At 44.6% G+C, this 19,729-nt stretch overlaps 1 protein-coding gene across 1 annotated transcript; it reads right to left on the reverse strand.

Moving 5' to 3' along the window:
* Positions 1-17,808: 17,808 nt before the first annotated feature.
* Positions 17,809-19,157, reverse strand: LOC122044445 (glycerophosphodiester phosphodiesterase GDPD2-like). The gene is made up of 6 exons (XM_042604921.1): positions 19,031-19,157; positions 18,883-18,963; positions 18,611-18,811; positions 18,449-18,544; positions 18,170-18,366; positions 17,809-18,044 (listed from the first exon to the last, which is right to left on the reverse strand). The coding sequence occupies exons 2-6, from the start codon at positions 18,958-18,960 to the stop codon at positions 17,879-17,881; spliced, it is 738 nt and encodes a 245-aa protein (XP_042460855.1). The 5' UTR covers positions 18,961-18,963; positions 19,031-19,157; the 3' UTR covers positions 17,809-17,878.
* Between the last annotated feature and the right edge of the window lie 572 nt (positions 19,158-19,729).

The raw sequence follows: 19,729 nt of genomic DNA on the forward strand, positions 1-19,729 counted from the left end.
GTGGCCAGCTAAACCATGCATGGAGTCCAAGCATGGGGCCGGCCACATAGGATTAAAGGGAGATTTTATTTTTGTTAAAATCTTTTCTTTTGTAGACATTCATGAAAGGGATTTAAAAGAGAAATTTTATTTTTAAAATTTCCTTTTATAGTCATCTTCATGGTTTTAAAAAGAGAATTTTATATTTTAAAATCTTTCCTTTTATAGCTATCTACAAAAGATTAAAGAGAGATTTTAATCTTTCCTTATTTGTAGTTGTCTATAATGTTTAAAAGAAATATTTTAATTTTTGATAAAAATTTCCTTTTTTGTAACCATGATTTAAAAAGAGAAGTTTTAATTAATCTTTCCTTTTTGTAGTTGTCTACATGTTTTAAAAGAGAGAGATTAATTTTTAAAACTTTCCTTTATTGCCATGTGCAATAGGAAATTTAAAAAGATAGATTTTAATTGTTATTAAAATTTCCTCTTTTAAGGGGAGACCACAAATAAGAAAGTTTTAATTATGTTTAAAACTTTCCTTTTTGAAGACATCATGGTTTAAAAGGAAGCTTTAATTTTTGTTGTAAAAATTTTTTCCTTTTTAGACTCCATGATGTGGTCGGCCATAGGAAGAAGAAAAGAAAGTTTTAATTAAACTTTCCTTTTTTGCCAAGATCAAGGATTATAAAAGAGATGGAGAGGGTGCCTCATAAAATAACACAACCTAGGTTTTCTCCTCTCTTCATTGTGTGGTCAACACCCTTATTATTTCTTTAAGGGCCAGCGGCACACAAACCTTGATTCCTTGGTGGCTGAATCTCTTCCATGCTCTTCTCTTTTGTTTTCTTCCTTTAAGGCCGGCGGTTCTTCAAGCTTCATCATCTTGGTGGCCGGTTGCTTGGAGAGGAAGAAGAAGAGAAGAAAATTTCCTATTTTGGCATCCATTGATGGCTCAAGAGTCTTGGAGAAGAAGAAGTGGTCCCGGTGGAATTCATCTTGGTAGATCGTCGCCCACACGACGTCTAAGAGGTGGTGAGAAATACAATAGAAAATCAAGAGGTCTTTAGCTACAAAGAAAGGTATAACTAGTTGTCTTTTTTCGCATCATGCTAGTTTTCTTTGTATGGATTTTGAAATACCAAACACAAGAAGCTAACGATTCTAGGTTTCGAATTTATGATACAATTTTATGTTTCTTTTGTTTTTTCGATCTTATGATTCGATTGTTCTTAATGGTTAAACCTAGGGTTACTATAAGGAGATTAAATATTGAATTTCGTTGAAAGGCTTTGTCTAGGAAGTAGTGGATGCTCTCATAACCAAGAAGACCTAGTGCCTCGCCATGTTTAACCTGGAAGTAGATCTCTGAAATAAATATTTAATCAACTTTGTAACATGGATAGATTTGGATTAATAATGTTAAGCATCGTTTGTGATTCAAGTCTAAACCTCTAAGAACAGATAAATTGAATCTGGAATCAATAATGTAAAGTTCTGTTTACGATTCCAAATTTAATTTCTAAAGAACACAATAGGTTGTTAGGAAAGGTTAAGGACTTGTACAAAATTTTTGTACAAGAGAACCAGTACGATATTCTGAGTAGCAACCAACAGTCGTGCGGTAGGCCCACAGGATGCTGGGTAGCTCCTCCACCCAATCACCTCCAACATGATCCAACTTTACTTTCAACCCCGAACTATCTCCCTATTGGTAATTTCAGTCTGTCCATTGCTCTGAGGGTAAGCTACTGTAACGACCTTCCCTCTACTGACTAGGCTGTGAGGTCGATCGTTACATTAATCTGTGCTAACTATTCCAAGACCATCATCAAATCTAGGTGCGGAAGCTGTACTAATTAAAATTTTGCTAAACTATTGTCATTTCTTAGTTCTACATGTGCTAAGGGGTGCAATCTAAACTATTCATGACATATATTACATCCCCCAATGGTCAAAGAACTTAACTAAGAGTTTCTTGCTGATATCAGGCCTCCCAATCGATCCACGGATCGATTGGAATGGCCGGATCGATCCATTGATCGATCCAGGTGGCTACTGCATACGGAACTTAGGTTGGATCGATCCAGTGATCGATCCAACACGCTACTATGCTCGGGCAATATTCTGGATCGATCGGCTGATCGATCCAGGCTAACCAATCGATCCAGTGATCGATCCCAGAGCCTTCTGTTCGCCACAGAATTTGCTGGATCGATCGGCTGATCGATCCAGACGCCTACTGTTCACGGTACGAACTTCCCGATCGATCGGCTGATCGATTGAGAAGCCTCCAATCGATCGGTCGATCAATTGGGGTTTCAGATTTCGCACCAACACTCTGATTTCAGCACTGTTTCGTGCCAGGATTACCTATATGAGTTCTAAAACAATTGGAAAACATTCTAATCCCACACAACTAAGGTTCTAAGCAAGATAGGGTGCATGATTTACTAATTCATAACATTTAACATACCAAGGTGCAAAATAATGAAATGCTAAAAGGTTCTAATGTTTAACACAAAATTTACTGAATTCCCTAAGATCTTTATTCCAAGTTCCATCCACACACATCTTCATCGCATTGCCCTCTAGCCTCCGCTAGTCCATCTTTCCTTTACCTTTATCTGCAGTATAAGGAAAAAGTATCTGTAAGCTTTCGCTTAGTAAGAAACCATCTACCTCACTAAAACATGCACACGATGTAATTTATTATTTTAAAACATGCTATTTGAAAATACATACTGAATGTGCTAAGCATGGCATGGCATACAACACATAGAAAGCTAACTGATCATGGCATACTATCATCTAAAACGGGTGTAATAAAACTGAATATAGAGCTATCATACATAATCATAAGAGTGAACTGGACTGAAGCATGAACTGAGCTAAGTCTAGCAAATGCTAGAACTGTACTGATTTCACCTAGCTATTCTGTGGGAGTTCAAAAACTATATACATATAATAGGTGAAAATACATAATCATGCTGCTGTTTGGGCCCGGCAACTGTACTTTGCTGTGCGCGCATCCCTAACTAGACCCGAGTTTGCAAGTCCCAAACTTAGTAGGGTTACTAGGTTAGCTAAACCTAGGGACGACTGTGGGAGCCCAACCCAATGGATATCTAATCCAGTACAATGCCACTGAGAAAGTAAAATACTGAACATAAGCTAATAAATTCTCGTCTTGCTCTTTCTAGGTTATCTGAACCTAGAACTAGGTTATCTAAACCTAGAGACGACTGTGGGAGCCCACCCGTTGGACATCTGGTCCTGTAAAAGCTGGAGCAAGACTAAATAGGCTATGTAAATGCTTCTAGTGCATTTATCCAAGCTAATAAAATGCCTAATTTGCATTTGACTGCGCTAAACATTCTATCGAGCACTTGGTGTACGCTAGTGCCCACCTTATGTGCTAAAATTTGCATACGACTAAACTAATGCATAAAAATCACACGAATAGCTACTTATACCGCAGGTGAGGGGTTTTTTACCTCCTGTTCGGATTTTCTTACGATTCTAATCGCTAGATTTCCGGTGGAGACGATCCTTTCGACGATCTTCTCGTGTCTACGCGTTCCTCTCGCGGAGGGGAGCGTCCTCGTGTCGAAGTCATCGCCGGAAAGTGCCCTTGGGTGGAACCCTAGCCTTGCTTGTGGTTGGCACCTAGAGAAGAAGAAAAGGGAGAGGTGGCGTCGGTGAGGGTTTGAGGAGAAGAAATCCCGATCAAAAATAAAACCTCACTTAATAATTTCCTATTTATATTAAGTGGTAATTTCGGCCCAACTTGAATATAAATTTAATTATTTCCCTTTCCTTTCAGCACGGCCTTGCTGGGTTCACTTGGTTACTGGAGTCTGCTATAAGTCGTAGGATCCAATAGGTCTCGGGTTCAATACCCGCGTAGGCTATTTTACGTTTCCATTTATTTTTGCTACTTTCGCTATTCTAAAAATTCCATAAAAATATCCTAAAATTCCAGAAAATTAATAGGATATTTCTAATAATTATTTTGAGAATTTTCGGGCGTTATAATCCCCCATACCTTATAAAAAGTTCATCCTCGAACTTAGAATAACTCTGGGTACTTCTGTCTCATGCTGGCTTCTGTCTCCCATGTTGCCTCTTCTGCTGTGTGACTTTGCCAAATGACTTTTACTAATGGTACCTCCTTGTTCCGTAATTTCTTAACTGCTCGGTCTATTATCTGAATAGGCCGACTATCATAGCTGAGGTCTTCGCGGACTGGTACCAACTGGGGCTCAATCACCTGGGTGGCATCTGGGATATGCTTCTTCAGCATAGAGACATGAAATACATTATGGATGGCTGACATATCCTGTGGTAGCTCTAACTCATATGCTACCTTGCCAACTCTTCTAGTGATAAGGTATGGTCCCACATATCTGGAACTTAGTTTACCCTTCTTCCCAAAACGCATTACTCCCTTCATGGGAGCTACTCTGAGGAACACTGAATCCCCAACTGAAAACTCTAAAGGTCTGCGCTGTGTATCAGCATAGCTTTTCTGGCGGCTCTGAGCTGTCTCTATCCTCTGGCGGATCTGCTGTATAGCTGCTGTGGTATCTGCTACTAGATCTGTCTGAAGTTCTAGTTCTTTCTGTTCACCACTCTCACACCAGCAGATTGGAGATCTACACCTCCGCCCATAGAGAGCCTCATAAGGTGCCATGCCGATAGTAGCCTGATAGCTGTTGTTGTATGCAAATTCTGCTAAGCTCAGATATTTGCACCAACTTCCTTTGAAATCTAGGGCACATGCTCGGAGCATATCTTCGAGTACTTGATTTACTCGCTCTGTCTGACCATCTGTCTGGGGATGGAAGGCTGTGCTGAACTTTAACTTCATGCCCAAAGCTGACTGTACACACTCCCAGAAGTGTGATGTGAACCTACTATTTCTGTCTGAAATAATGGTTCGTGGGACTCCATGTAATCTGACAATCTCCTTGAGGTACAACTGAGCTAGCTGTTCCATGGAGTAGGATATCCTGATAGCTAAGAAGTGGGCTGATTTAGTCAACCTGTCAACTATTACCTAGATGGTATCAAAACCATTCGTGGTTCCGGGCAGTCCCACTATGAAATCCATAGAAATGTCTTCCCACTTCCATTCTGGGATCAGAATAGGCTGCAAAACTCCTCCTGGTCTCTGATGTTCTGCCTTAACCCTCTGACAGGTTAGGCAGGTGCTGACATAACGAGCGATGTCTCTCTTCATCCCGGGCCACCAAAAACGTTTCTTCAAGTCCTGGTACATTTTAGTGGGGCCTAGATTCATCGCATAGGGAGTCTTGTGAGCCTCATCTAAAATCTTCCTTCTGAGTTCCTCCTGATCTGGAACGCATAATCTGCCGCCAAAATACAACACCCCACTAGCGGACACTCTAAACTCCCCTCTTTCTATTTCTGCTAATCCTTGCTTGATCTTCTGAATTTCATGATCCTGTTTCTGAGCTGTTTGAATGTCACCAAGCAAGGTCGACTCTAAAGTCAGAGTAGAGAGCTGCCCAACTATGAGCTTGAGACCGAAATCTACGATCTCTTTCTATAGGGGCGGTGACATGGCTGCTAGTGATAATAAGGTAGCACTGGACTTCCTGCTAAGTGCATCTGCTACCCTATTGGCTTTCCCTGGGTGGTAGAGGATGTCTATGTCATAGTCTTTGACCAGCTCTAGCCATCTACGTTGTCGCATATTCAGATCCTTCTGAGTGAAGAAGTACTTCAGACTCTGATGATCTGTATACACTCTACACTGAGTTCCGTACAAGTAATGTCTCCAAATCTTGAGGGCGAACACTACTGCTGCAAGCTCGAGGTCATGAGTAGGATAATTCCTCTCATAGTCCTTGAGTTGTCTGGAGGCATAGGCAATCACCTTACCTTCTTGTATCAGCACTGCTCCTAGTCCCAACTTAGAGGCATCACTATAAATATCAAAGCTGTCTGTGTTCTCAGGTAGAGCTAGAATAGGTGCACTGGTCAATCTTCTTTTTAACTCACTGAAGCTGTTCTCACAGTCCTCTGTCCACTGAAATTTCCTGTTCTTCCTGGTAAGAGCTGTCAGTGGGGAGGCTATTCTGGAGAAGTCCTACACAAATTTCCTGTAATAACCCGCTAGTCCCAGAAAGCTTCTGACCTCACTGGCATTCTTGGGTCTTTTCCAGTTACTCACAGCTTCTATTTTACTGGGGTCTACCATGATACCATCCTTTGAGATGATGTGACCCAAGAAGGACACCTGATCTAACCAAAATTCACATTTCGTGAACTTGGCATACAACTGGTTCTGATGGAGGGTCTGCAATACACTTCTCAGGTGCTCTGCGTGTTCTTCCTGAGTTCCTGAATAGATAAGGATGTCATCGATGAATACAATAACGAACTTATCGAAGTACTCTCTGAATACTCTATTCATGAGGTCCATGAAAGTAGCTGGAGCATTTGTCACGCCAAAAGGCATGACTACGAACTCGTAATGTCCGTATCTAGTCCTGTCTTAGGTATATCCCCTTCTTTAACTTTCACCTGATGATAACCTGACCTGATGTCTATCTTAGAGAACACTGCTGCTCCCTTCAGTTGATCGAACAGGTCATCAATTCTGGGAAGAGGATATCTATTCTTGATCGTGACTTGGTTCAGTGCTCTGTAATCTATGCACAGGCGCATGCTCCCGTCCTTCTTCTTCACGAACAATACAGGTGCTCCCCATGGTGAGTGACTCGGACGTATGAAGCCCTTGTCAAGCAGCTCCTGTAGTTGCTCATGAAGTTCTTTCAGTTCTGCTGGAGTCATGCGGTAAGGCGCTTTGGAGATAGGATTTGTACCGGGAATGAGTTCTATCTCAAATTCAATCTCCCTGTCTGGTGCTAGGCCTGGTAACTCTTCAGGGAAGACTGCTGGGTAGTCACATACGACTCGGACCTCTGCTAGCTGTCGGTCCTTGTCCTGACCGGTACTGACTACATGTGCTAAAAACCCCGTACATCCTGAATCCATTAATCTCTGTGCTTTCATAGCGGAGAGAAACTTTTTGGCCTTTCTCTTGGGTTCTCCGATGAACTCGAACTGTGCTTCTGCTTCAGGTTGGAATACGACTTTCTATTTACGGCACTCGATGGAAGCACCGTATCTGATCAAGAAGTCCATTCCGAAGATGACATCGTAGTCAGTCATATTTAGCACTATCAGATCACAAAAGAGTTCTCTGTCTGCTATAATGACTGGTACTGCTCTGAGCCAGTGGGTGGATGCCATAATTTCTCCTGAAGGCAATGTCGTCAGAAACTGACTACTGAGTATCTCTGGGGGTATCGCTAACTTCTCGACAAACGTCCTGGATACATAAGAATGGGTTGCCCCAGTATCGAATAATACAGTTGTACTTTGCTGTAAAATACTAATCTGACCTGTAACAACTGTCGAAGCATTTACTATGTCTTCTCTGGTTAGTGAGTAGATCCGTGCATTTGTCGTAGCTGGAGGGGCTTCTAATCTGCCCTGACTGATGTGTGGACCATCTAGAGCGGCCTGCATCTGATGCAACTGAGCTGGCTGGCCTCCATACTGAATCGGCTATGGTGGAGGAAGACTAGTCTTGTTCGGGCACTGCTTAGCCATATGCCCTTCCTGTCCACACTCAAAGCATCCTCGTGTGCCTTTACGACAAACTCCAGGGTGGAATTTCCCACAAGTAGCACACTTTGGATAACTGGGTTGTTTGCTAGCTGGCCCTCCTTTTGGGTAACTCCCTGGTTTGCGCTTATTGCTGGAGTTCCCATTCCAGTTGGAGCTGTGGCCCTGTTGTTTCTGAGTGCCTGAGCCTCCTTACCCTTTTGACTCTGAGAGGACTTGTTTCTGCTGTTTGATACTGTTTTGGTAGTGCTCGGTGGTCAGAGCACTGCTAACTAGTTCTTCAGTGGTTTGCGGCCTGTGAACGCCGCCAGCCACGTTCATTGCTATTTCCGGCCTCAGCATCTTGAGCATCAACCGGACTCGTTCTTTTTCTGTGCTGACTAGTTCAGGGCATAGACGAGCCAATCTATTGAATTTCTTCACGGCTTCCTCAACTGATAGGTTGCCCTGACGAAACTCAGTGAACTCGTCGTAGTAGCGGTTTATGACCCGCATGTGAAAGAACTCCTCGAAGAATTCTTTCTCGAAGTCTGCCCATGTCATCTGGTTCACTGGGCGCTTCGCTCTGACTCTCTCCCACCGCATATGTGCATCTCCTGTCAGACAGAAGGAGGCACACTTCACCTTCTCATGCTCTGGCCAGTCCAGAAGCTCCATCGTGCTCTCCAGTGTTTTGAACCAGGCTTGAGCATCCCATGGTTCACTGGTGCCTGAGAAGTTCTCTGGCTTAACTCTCTGTCACTGGATCAGATAGGCTTCTCTCTTTACCTCTGCTGCTACTGGGGCTACTGGTGCTATAGGCTGGACTGGTGGAACCTCTAAGACTACTGGCGTTGCTAAGTTTGGTTCCGGGGTGACTCTGGGAGTATTCTGCTGATTAGCCTTTAAGGTGGCTAACTCCTGTTGCTGTTCAGCTAGCTGCTGCTGTAACTGAGCCACTAATGCTGTAAGGTCTGGGGGAGGCACTGAACTGCCTGCCTCATGTTGGGGCTCAGTGGCTGGTGCCCTCCTAGCTGGGCGTCCCCATGCCATCTCTAGAAACATGGAGGACATACATGACTAACACAATCATAAGGGAGTAACTATTGTTATCATGTCAACTACTATCATGAACAAGCATGCTTTAGTTATATCTAAACATGAAACAAGAACATAAAGAAAGTGAGAGATGTTCTTACTTGGAAGCTGCAGGTTCAATGCTGATATGTGTGTAGGAAGTATGGAAACTGCTCTGATACCACTCTGTAATGACCCGCCCTCTACTGACTAGGTTGTGAGGCCGATCATTACATTAATCTGTGCTAACTATTCCAAGACCATCATCAAATCTAGGTGCGGAAGCTGTACTAATTAAAATTTTGCTAAACTATTGTCATTTCTTAGTTCTACATGTGCTAAGGGGTGTAATCTAAACTATTCATGACATATATTACATCCCCCAATGGTCAAGGAACTTAACTAAGAGTTTCTTGCTGATATCAGGCCTCCCAATCGATCCATGGATCAATTGGAATGGCCGGATCGATCCATTGATCGATCCAGGTGGCTACTGCATACGGAACTTAGGTTGGATCGATCCAGTGATCGATCCAGCACGCTACTATGCTCGGGCAATATTCTGGATCGATCGGCTGATCGATCCAGGCTAACCAATCGATCCAGTGATCGATCCCAGAGCCTTCTGTTCGCCACAGAATTTGCTGGATCGATCGGCTGATCGATCCAGACGCCTACTGTTCGCGGTACGAACTTCCCGATCGATCGGCTGATCGATTGAGAAGCCTCCAATCGATCGGTCGATCAATTGGGGTTTCTGATTTCGCACCAACACTCTGATTTCAGCACTGTTTCGTGCCAGGATTACCTATATGAGTTCTAAAACAATTGGAAAACATTCTAATCCCACACAACTAAGGTTCTAAGCAAGATAGGGTGCATGATTTACTAATTCATAACATTTAACATACCAAGGTGCAAAATAATGAAATGCTAAAAGGTTCTAATGTTTAACACAAAATTTACTGAATTCCCTAAGATCTTTATTCCAAGTTCCATCCACACACATCTTCATCGCATTGCCCTCCAGCCTCCGCTAGTCCATCTTTCCTTTACCTTTATCTGCAGTATAAGGAAAAAGTATCTGTAAGCTTTCGCTTAGTAAGAAATCATCTACCTCACTAAAACATGCACACGATGTAATTTATGATTTTAAAACATGCTATTTGAAAATACATACTGAATGTGCTAAGCATGGCATGGCATACAACACATAGAAAGCTAACTGATCATGGCATACTATCATCTAAAACAGGTGTAATAAAACTGAATATAGAGCTATCATACATAATCATAAGAGTGAACTGGACTGAAGCATGAACTGAGCTAAGTCTAGCAAATGCTAGAACTGTACTGATTTCACCTAGCTATTCTGTGGGAGTTCAAAAACTATATACATATAATAGGTGAAAATACATAATAATGCTGCTGTTTGGGCCCGGCAACTGTACTTTGCTGTGCGCGCATCCCTAACTAGACCCGGGTTTGCAAGTCCCAAACTTAGTAGGGTTACTAGGTTAGCTAAACCTAGGGACGACTGTGGGAGCCCAACCCAATGGATATCTAATCCAGTACAATGCCACTGAGATAGTAAAATACTGAACATAAGCTAATAAATTCTCGTCTTGCTCTTTCTAGGTTATCTGAACCTAGAACTAGGTTATCTAAACCTAGAGGCGACTGTGGGAGCCCACCCGTTGGACATCTGGTCCTGTAAAAGCTGGAGCAAGACTAAATAGGCTATGTAAATGCTTCTAGTGCATTTATCCAAGCTAATAAAATGCCTAATTTGCATTTGACTGCGCTAAACATTCTATCGAGCACTTGGTGTACGCCAGTGCCCACCTTATGTGCTGAAATTTGCATACGACTAAACTAATGCATAAAAATCACACGAATAGCTACTTATACCGCAGGTGAGGGGTTTTTTACCTCCTGTTCGGATTTTCTTACGATTCTAATCGCTAGATTTCCGGTGGAGACGATCCTTTCGACGATCTTCTCGTGTCTACGCGTTCCTCTCGCGGAGGGGAGCGTCCTCGTGTCGAAGTCATCGCCGGAAAGTGCCCTTGGGCGGAACCCTAGCCTTGCTTATGGTTGGCACCGAGAGAAGAAAAAAAGGGAGAGGTGGCGTCGGTGAGGGTTTGAGGAGAAGAAATCCCGATCAAAAATAAAACCTCACTTAATAATTTCCTATTTATATTAAGTGGTAATTTCGGCCCAACTTGAATATAAATTTAATTGTTTCCCTTTCCTTTCAGCACGGCCCTGCTGGGTTCACTTGGTTACTGGAGTCTGCTATAAGTCGTAGGATCCAATAGGTCTCGGGTTCAATACCCGCGTAGGCTATTTTACGTTTCCATTTATTTTTGCTACTTCCGCTATTCTAAAAATTCCATAAAAATATCCTAAAATTCCAGAAAATTACTAGGATATTTTTAATAATTATTTTGAGAATTTTTGGGCATTACAACTACAGATGTGAAGGCCTGAGTTATGTTAAATCCTTGACACCGGGTCTGGATTTTACACCCTTGGAATTGTCTTCCGTTATCTAAAACCAATTTGTGTGGAATTCCAAATTGGCAGAGGATGCTCTTCCATAAGAATTGAATAACGACTCCTTCAGTAATCCTGGCCAGGGCTTCTGCTTCGACCCATTTAGAGAAATAATCTACTGCTACGAGCAAGAATCTCTTCTGCCCTGGTGCCATTGGGAATGGTCCTTCAATATCCATGCCCCATTGGTCAAAGGGCCATGAGACTATTGAGGTTTTCAGTGTGTTGGTCGGCCGATAGATCAAATTCTAATGCTTTTGGCAGGATAAGCAAGTGTTCACCAATCTTTGAGCATCTTTCTGCAAGGTGGGCCAGACATACCGGCCAGTAATACTTTTTGGGCTAGTGTTCTTCCTCCCGCATGGTTGCCGCAACATCCCTGATGTACTTCTTGCAAAGCATACTCCGCTTCTTCCATTCCTAAGCATTTAAGTAGCGGTCTAGAGAATGCTCGCTTGTACAGCTGGTCTCCGATCAAGGTATACATATGAGCTCTTTTCCTGATCAACCTGGCCTCTTTTGGGTCATCAGGCAAGCCACCCTGTTGAGATAAATGATCATCAGGGTCTTCCAGTTGATCGGCTCCTCCATATTATTCTGCAGGTCTATCTGAGCTATTAAGAAGGTCTGGGTTGTCGACCTATCCAGCACCCAAGTGGTTAAAGAGTTAGCCATTTTGGCTAGTTCATCAGTCCTTTGATTATCTACTCTGGGAATCTTGGTTACAGTGACCTCCTTAAAATCCTCTTTCATCCTCTCATATGCTTCCCTGTATACCTGCAGCTTGTCACTGTTGACTTCGAAGTTGCCTGCTACTTGCTGAGCTATAAGCTGAGAGTCTGAATAAACAGCCACCCGGGTGGCTCCGACATGTCGAGCTGCTTGCATCCCTGCCAATAGTGCTTCATATTCTGCCTCATTATTCGTGGCTCTGAAATTTAACCTGACAACCAGCAGCAGGATGTCTTCCTGAGGGGATATCAAGAGGATCCCAACTCCGCTTCCTTGCTGGGTAGATGACCCATCCACATAGATCTTTCAAGTTTCCTTGGAGTCAGGTTGATGAACCTTCGTCAAGAAATCTGCTAGACCTTGCACCTTAATGGTCGTTCGAGGCTGGTACTGTATGTCATACTCTCCCTGTATACCTGCAGCTTGTCACTGTTGACTTCGAAGTTGCCTGCTACTTGTTGAGCTATAAGCTGAGAGTCTGAATAAACAGCCACCCGGGTGGCTCCGACATGCCGAGCTGCTTGCATCCCTGCCAATAGCGCTTTATATTCTGCCTCATTATTCGTGGCTCTGAAATTTAACCTGACAACCAGCAGCATGATGTCTTCCTGAGGGGATATCAAGAGGATCCCAACTCCGCTTCCTTGCTGGGTAGATGACTCATCCACATAGATCTTTCAAGTTTCCTTGGAGTCAGGTTGATGAACCTTCGTCAAGAAATCTACTAGACCTTGCACCTTAATGGTCGTTCGAGGCTGGTACTGTATGTCATACTCTCCCAACTCAGTGGCCCATTTGATGAGGCGGCCTGCTACTTCTACATTAGTGAGAGCTTTTCCCATTGTGCTATTGGTTAGGACTGTGATGGAGTGTGCCAGGAAATAAGATCTTAAGTAACGAGCCATGAGTACCAATCTGTAGACCAATTTTTCCAAGGTCGTGTATCGGGACTCGGCCCATTTTAATAAGTGACTAAAAAAATACACTGGTCATTGTACATCGTCCTGCTCCTTCACCAACACCGTTCCCATGGCCTCAGGGGTGGCTGATAGATAAACCTAGAGCGGCTCTCCAGCAATAGGTTTGAACAACAAGGGTAAGATCTCTAGGTGCTTCTTTAATTCCTAGAAGGTCTGGCTGCATTCTTCATCCCATTAGAACTTAACTGCTCTCCTGAGTACTTTGAAGAAGGTCAAGGCTTTATCCACAGATCGAGATATAAACCGAGACAGTGCAGTTATTCAGCCCACCAACTTCTGAACATCTTTCAGATTCTGAGGTACCTTTATATCTCAAAGTGCCCGGACCTTTTCTGGGTTATCTTCAATCCCTCGCTCAGTAATGAGGTATCCCAAGAACTTCCCCCCTCGATCTCCAAACAAACATTTCAAGGGAGTCAACTTTAACTTGTACTGCTGTAATATGCGACAGGTTTCTTCTATGTTGGTAATCAAATTTGTGGCTAGAGTGGATTTGATGAGGATGTCATCTACATAGACTTCCACATTTTGCCCTATTTGCTCCCGAAATATCTTATCCATTATCCTTTGATAGGTGGCTCTGGTATTCCTCAATCCAAAAGGCATGACAGTATAACAGAAGGTACCATCTACCATGATGAAGTTAACCTTCTCCTGATCTTCTTGCGCCAAAGGGATCTGGTGGTATCCTTGATAAGCGTCAAGCATGCAAATCCTCTCATAGCTTGAGGTCGAGTCCACCATCTGATCGATCTTGGGCAGCGGGTAACAGTCCTTAGGGCTGGCATGGTTGAGGTCTCGGAAGTTGATACAGACTCTTCACTTATTGTTGGGTTTAGCTACTAGGACCACATTAGAGAGCCAGGACAGGAATTGTACCTCTCTAATGTGACCTGCTTTCCTGAGCTGATCTACCTCAGCTCGGATAATCTTATTTTGCTCGATTGATAAATTCCTCTTCTTCTGCTTGACCAGTCGGGAATCAGGCAGAAGGTGTAATCTGTGCTTAGCCACCTCGAGCTTGACCCTAGACAGCTCCTCAGGGGACCAGGCGAAGACATCCCTATTGCAAGTTAAGCATTGGACCAGGTCCATCTTGACTTCGATAGGCAGGTCGCTTGATATGCGGGTGAGGCTTTCCGAGTGATCAGGATAGAGCTATACCTCCTCCCAAAGGATGGGCTCCTCTGTTACAGGCAAAGGCTCCTCTTGAATGACGTGGATCCTGCCATCCTGGGTTCACTGAGCCTTCCGAGCCTCCACTTTTACCATGTCAATGTAACACTTGCGAGAGACCAATTGCTCACCTCAAACTTCCCTGACCTAGTCTCCCACAGGAAATTTAATCTTCTGATGAAAAGTAGAGACTGCCACCCGGAACTCATGCAGTGTCGGTCTTCCTAAGATGACATTGTATGAGGACAACGAATCCACCACTATGAAGGTGCTCCTCTGCGTCCTCACTAGGGACTTGCTACCCAAAGATATGGTTACCTTGATCTAGCCCATGGTTTGTACTTTATTGCCGATAAAACCATACAAGAAAGTAGCCACGGGCTGAAGCTCACTAGCGTCGATTTGCATGCTCTCAAACGCGCTCCTAAACAGCATGTTGACAGAGCTTCCGATATCCCGAAAACTTTGGCCACACGACTGTTGGCGATGATGGCCTTGATTATTAGGGCATCTTCATGAGGGAGCTCCAGCTCCTCCAGATCTTATGGCCCAAAGCTGATGACGGGCCCTGCAACTTGCTCCTTGCTGCACCCTACCGCGTATATTTCCAAGCGCCGCTTATGAGACTTCTGAGCCCTAACAGAGTCTCCATCTGTGGGCCCTCCTGAGATCATACTGATCTCGTAGATGTCGTGTCTCCCCTGTTCTCTTCTTCCCAGGCTTCCCTGGGCTCCTAGTTGCGACCAGGCTGTTGATTTCCTTGTCCCGCATTGTTGGACAGGGGTCTACCAAACTGACCTGCCATAGGTTGTTGGTGGGACAGCATCCTTTGTTGAGTCTTGGGTGCCATCTCATGCGGAGGCAGGCCCAGCTCAGTGAACTGGAAGTAATCACTGATGGCATGGGTGTGGGATCTATAGTAAGTGCAGTAACGCGGCCCCCACGGTCCAGGTCTTAGGGCTTGAACGGCTGCCACACACTGGGCCAACCTAGGATCCTGACTAGGAGGGAAGGACGGTCGAGCATCCCGGGTGCGCGAAAGAGGCTAAGCTGGTGGTTGGGGCGGCCTCTTTTCTGGCTTGTTGGCGGGAGGAGGCGCCTTGTCTACTTTGCGTCGAGTGGCTTGAGCTTCCTCCACGTTGATATAGCTAGCTGCCTTCTCGAGCATCTCGTCGAAGTTCTTCATGGGATCTCGGATGATCTCTGAAAAACTCCCCCTCTACTAGTCCATGAAAGAAGGCGCTTATCAGTATTTCCGAGGTGGCAGATGGGATGTCCTGAGCCACCTAGTTGAAGCGCTTGATATAACTTCGCAAGGGCTCAACCGACCCCTACTTAAGAGCGAAGAGACAATGGTCTATCTTCTGGTACTTCCTGCTGCTGGTGAAATGACGCAAGAAGACAGTCTTGAAATCATGAAAACAGGTGATGGACCTATTCGGTAATCCACCGAACTATTTCTGTGCCAAGCCAGATAGAGTATTCAAAAATACTCAGCACGTAATAGCGTCGTTGTATTGATGTAACAGCGCAATATTCCTGAACTTGTGGAGATGATCCTCTGGATCTTTACTGCCATCATATTCTCCAATGGTCGGGGGCTTGTACCCCTTCAATAGTTTCTCCTCTAGTAACCTTGGAGAGAAGGACACTTTCTCATCGAGTTCCCCTCGGGGATCCTCCCTAAGGACTATAGCTTTCCCCTTCTTTGAATCCCTAGGCGGGGAGCTTTCCGCTATAGAGGGTAGCAGTTGCTCTTTCTTATCATAACAGTCCAGGCCCTTATGGTAGTAGTCCGGGACTAGTTCCTGGTAGAAGGTCGGGGGGAATTCCTCGAGTTGCTTTCTCTTAGACCCTCTGTCTGAAACATGAGTCGGGTCCTTGGAAACAGTAGGCATTCTGTATGGTCGCAAGGCAATGGTCTGTTTCTCGACATTTGCTCATCTCTTAGCTTCCTTGAACAGCTCGTACTCCCCTGCCGTCATGGTCATGTTGATTCGCCCAGTCTTCTCCATCTTCACGCTCCAAAATAAGTGAAGAAAGTTCTCACAAACAGCGTCAAATTGATCTTGTCCGGAATCTTAGTCAAATGAAGGTCGAGTGAGTTGTTGCTGGCGTTGACGGAGGGGCAACTGAGACACCTTTCTCGTATTTTCTTCCGAAAATGAACTCTCACGTGGCGCTGACAAACGACGATGACTGAGCCAATGGTACCTGAGTTCTACGCACACTCAAACAAGCACACGGGCATTAGAGGCCAGAGATTAGGGAAAAAGTCCCCGGAGCAGGCCCTCCGACGTTCAAGTCAGGTACTTTCCCCCCAGAAGAACAGTGTACGAAGGAGAAAGAAAGTAAAAGACAAGTACGAATGTGCGAGAGAGTGTACCTGCGTAAGGGAGAGGACCTCCCTTTTTATATAACAGTATGTACCATCTGGAGCCTGACTGATGTCAGAGAATGTTGAGTGTCAGGACTTGTCGGGTGATGGAGGACATGTGGCATCCTCCTATAATCTGAAGCAAGGTTCCACTCACGGATAACTACAGACCATTGGAATATGCCCTGACACTCAGTAGTTATTCTCTGACAAACAGTTACGATTCTCTGACCTTGTTGTCATATAGCATCTTCTATCCCGACCGAGCAGGAATAGGGCAGCCCAGGATGATCAGTTGAGTATAACACCTGGCCTAAACCTTGGGAGGTTGCGAGCCGTGGGGAGATCATCCAAGAGCTGATCGGGAGTTTGCTGACCAGGAGTTTACTGACCGGGAGTTTGCTGACTGGGAGTTTAGCTTACCGAGCTGGGAGACCTACGCCTGGGTACAACCAAGTCGTGAGAGCCCTACCAGTCAAATACAAGTCAGGTATCCCCCCGACTGCCTACCAAGTCTTAGACCAAGGTGTCTCAGATCTGGAGTCCTGGTCTGTGAGAACCCGCCCAGGAATCATGTTGCTGACGTCGTCGCATGGTCGTACTTCCTCTTTCCATACCTGTTGACTGCTCCATCCCCTTGACTTCTGACTGTCACGTCTCCTTGACTCCTGATTGTCACGCCCCCTTGACTTTTCACTATCACGTCCCCTTGACTTCTGATTGTCCAACCTTATCGGACCCCACTATTATGCACCGTGTTAATAGGTATCCAGTTCAAAAATTTTAGAGATGATCAATTCCACCTTATAAAAATTTCCCATCGACCATTAAAATAAATCATGAAATATTCGTCCTTGTTCATCTAAAGCGGCCGGTATTTTTAAATTTATCATTTCACTATTGAAAAATCTTCTCCCGTGCGTTATAACTAAGATTTAAATCTTAAATATCTAATTAATATTGAAATATCGAACCGCTGCAACATTACGCCTGAGCTTATCTAATTCAATCATAACCTACTAAAAGTTTGAAATCTATTGAACAATTATAAAGTTAAAAATATAGAGAGAAACATAGAAATAAACTTAAACTCAAATTTTAAAATTTAAAATTGCTATAGAGGCATCTTTTTGAAAGACGAATCGAGGATTTTAGTACAAAGGTCTCTGTATTAGGTAAATGTTTTCTATGATTTATTCCTTTTCGGAAAGAGGCGTCCTAAAGGAACCGCTAAGATACACTTTCACGCTCCAATTGGAGATTTAGTAATTTCTTTCTTTCTTTGTTTTTTTCACACAAAAACTTTTCAATCGTATTACAATTGATCACACTGTACACGACGTGCCCAAAGTTCTCACTGAGAAAACTTTGGCCGTGAAACCTCCTCAGCGCCGCCTTCGTCGCCGTCAACATCCAGCCTGCTGAACTCTGAAACGGCCTCGGTGATCTCCTGCACCATGTCGACGATGACACCGCTAATTCCCATCAGCTGCTGCAGGTGAACTACCTCAGGAACATTACTGCAGAAGCGCAGTAGCAACCGATCATCATCGATCATCCGCAAACCAAAACCCCAAGATATATAATTAAGGGGAAAAAATTAAAAAAACTGGTCGTGAAGGTTAATGATTTCAGTTCCTCCTACTTCAGTTTTCCGTATGTGAAGATGACGAGATTGGCTTCCTTCATTCTTGCAATAGCTGCTGGATTCTTAAAGATGGCTTTGACGTCGGAAACTATTCCCTGCAAGCCATTTGTCAAGCTTAACTTGATCGCCTCGTCCAATGAGTTTCTTCTCGGGTCTTTGTGGATCTCCTGCCCTCCATTGGTGAGGAAGAACACCTGCGCAAGTCATTAAGATATGAGACCTCCGATCACTGAGAATTCTCGTGACTGACTCGAAATTTATTTATTAATTAATTACAGGATAGTCATTTTGGAGCTTGCGGATAAGCCGCACGGCATCAGGTTGAAAGCTAGAGAAGATGATCGGCCTCTCCTTTGCGTGAGCATAAACAACCTGATGAACAGAGCATGGAGATTAAAGGCATCAAATGGAGGAGTAGTAGGCTGCATTCTGAATTACTTGCAAGATCGTCTGGAGGGTATGAGTTAGCTCCTCGTCGTCGTAAACGATATGATCCTTGAACTTTATTTCGACATTGAAGCCGAGCCGAGGATCGACGCCTTGAAACACCTCCGGCAAGGTGCAGAGCGGAGCATCGGCTTGCACGTTCCAGTTAAGGACTCTGCCGTCGTTGGTCTTCCTGTACAACAGCTTCCCTTTCTGGAAAGACGCGAAATACATAGTGAATATCGAAATTAATTAAGCTAGATAGCGATCTCAGCAGGACTCGCCTTTGAAGAATCCTTTTGGAGTCCGTAAGAAAGGAACTCTTCTAAGCTGAGATCAGTGACGAGCTTCTCGGAGGTCATTCCCTGAAAGAAAAGAAAAGAAATGGAGCACAGGAACAATACGAATGGAAAGAATATAATGAGCTCTTACATTCTCTTGAGTGAGTATTGAATCGTCATGGAAGACGATGGGGCAGTCATCCTTGGTGACCTACAGAAATAACAGGGCACGTGTTAGCTGTCGAAGAACCCAGAAATAGAAAAGAACGCTGATCGATCGGGAGATGGATGCAGGAAACATTCATAACGGCGGGCAGGGAGGAAGGAATTAAGTGGATTGTGCATGCCTGGACGTCGAACTCGATGAAGTCGACGGGGAAGCGCGCGGCCTCGCGGAAGGAGCGGAGCGAGTTCTCTTTGACCTCCTGAAATCGCGGATCCGGAGAAGTGAGCGCGTTCATTCCCTTCCCCCGGTGGCCGACCACGACCAGCTTCTCCGGATTGCTCTTCCACTCCAGCTCTGCTTTCACGTGTTAGCGGTACGTTATGTGCGAAGCCATCGAAAAGGAAAAGAAGAAGAAGAAGAAATGATGCCTTTGAAATTGAGCGAGGGGGAGGAGGAGCGGGCGACGGAGGTGGGGATATTGTCCGGGACCTGGTCGAAGAAGTGGACGTCGGAGGCGAGCACGGCCTTGAGCGCCATGGCAGCCGGCGGTGGAGGAGTGGTATGTTCGGATTTGGGGGAGGAGGAAGGGGAGAGTTGGGAAGTGCAGGGAATGTTCCCGGAATTCCTCCCCGAGTCGCGAGGGACGCCGCGGAAAATCGCGTTTCCTCGCCGCCCGGCGGAATC

The sequence above is a fragment of the Zingiber officinale genome, chromosome 2A (assembly GCF_018446385.1).
Source record: "Zingiber officinale cultivar Zhangliang chromosome 2A, Zo_v1.1, whole genome shotgun sequence".
Lineage (NCBI taxonomy): Eukaryota > Viridiplantae > Streptophyta > Magnoliopsida > Zingiberales > Zingiberaceae > Zingiber > Zingiber officinale.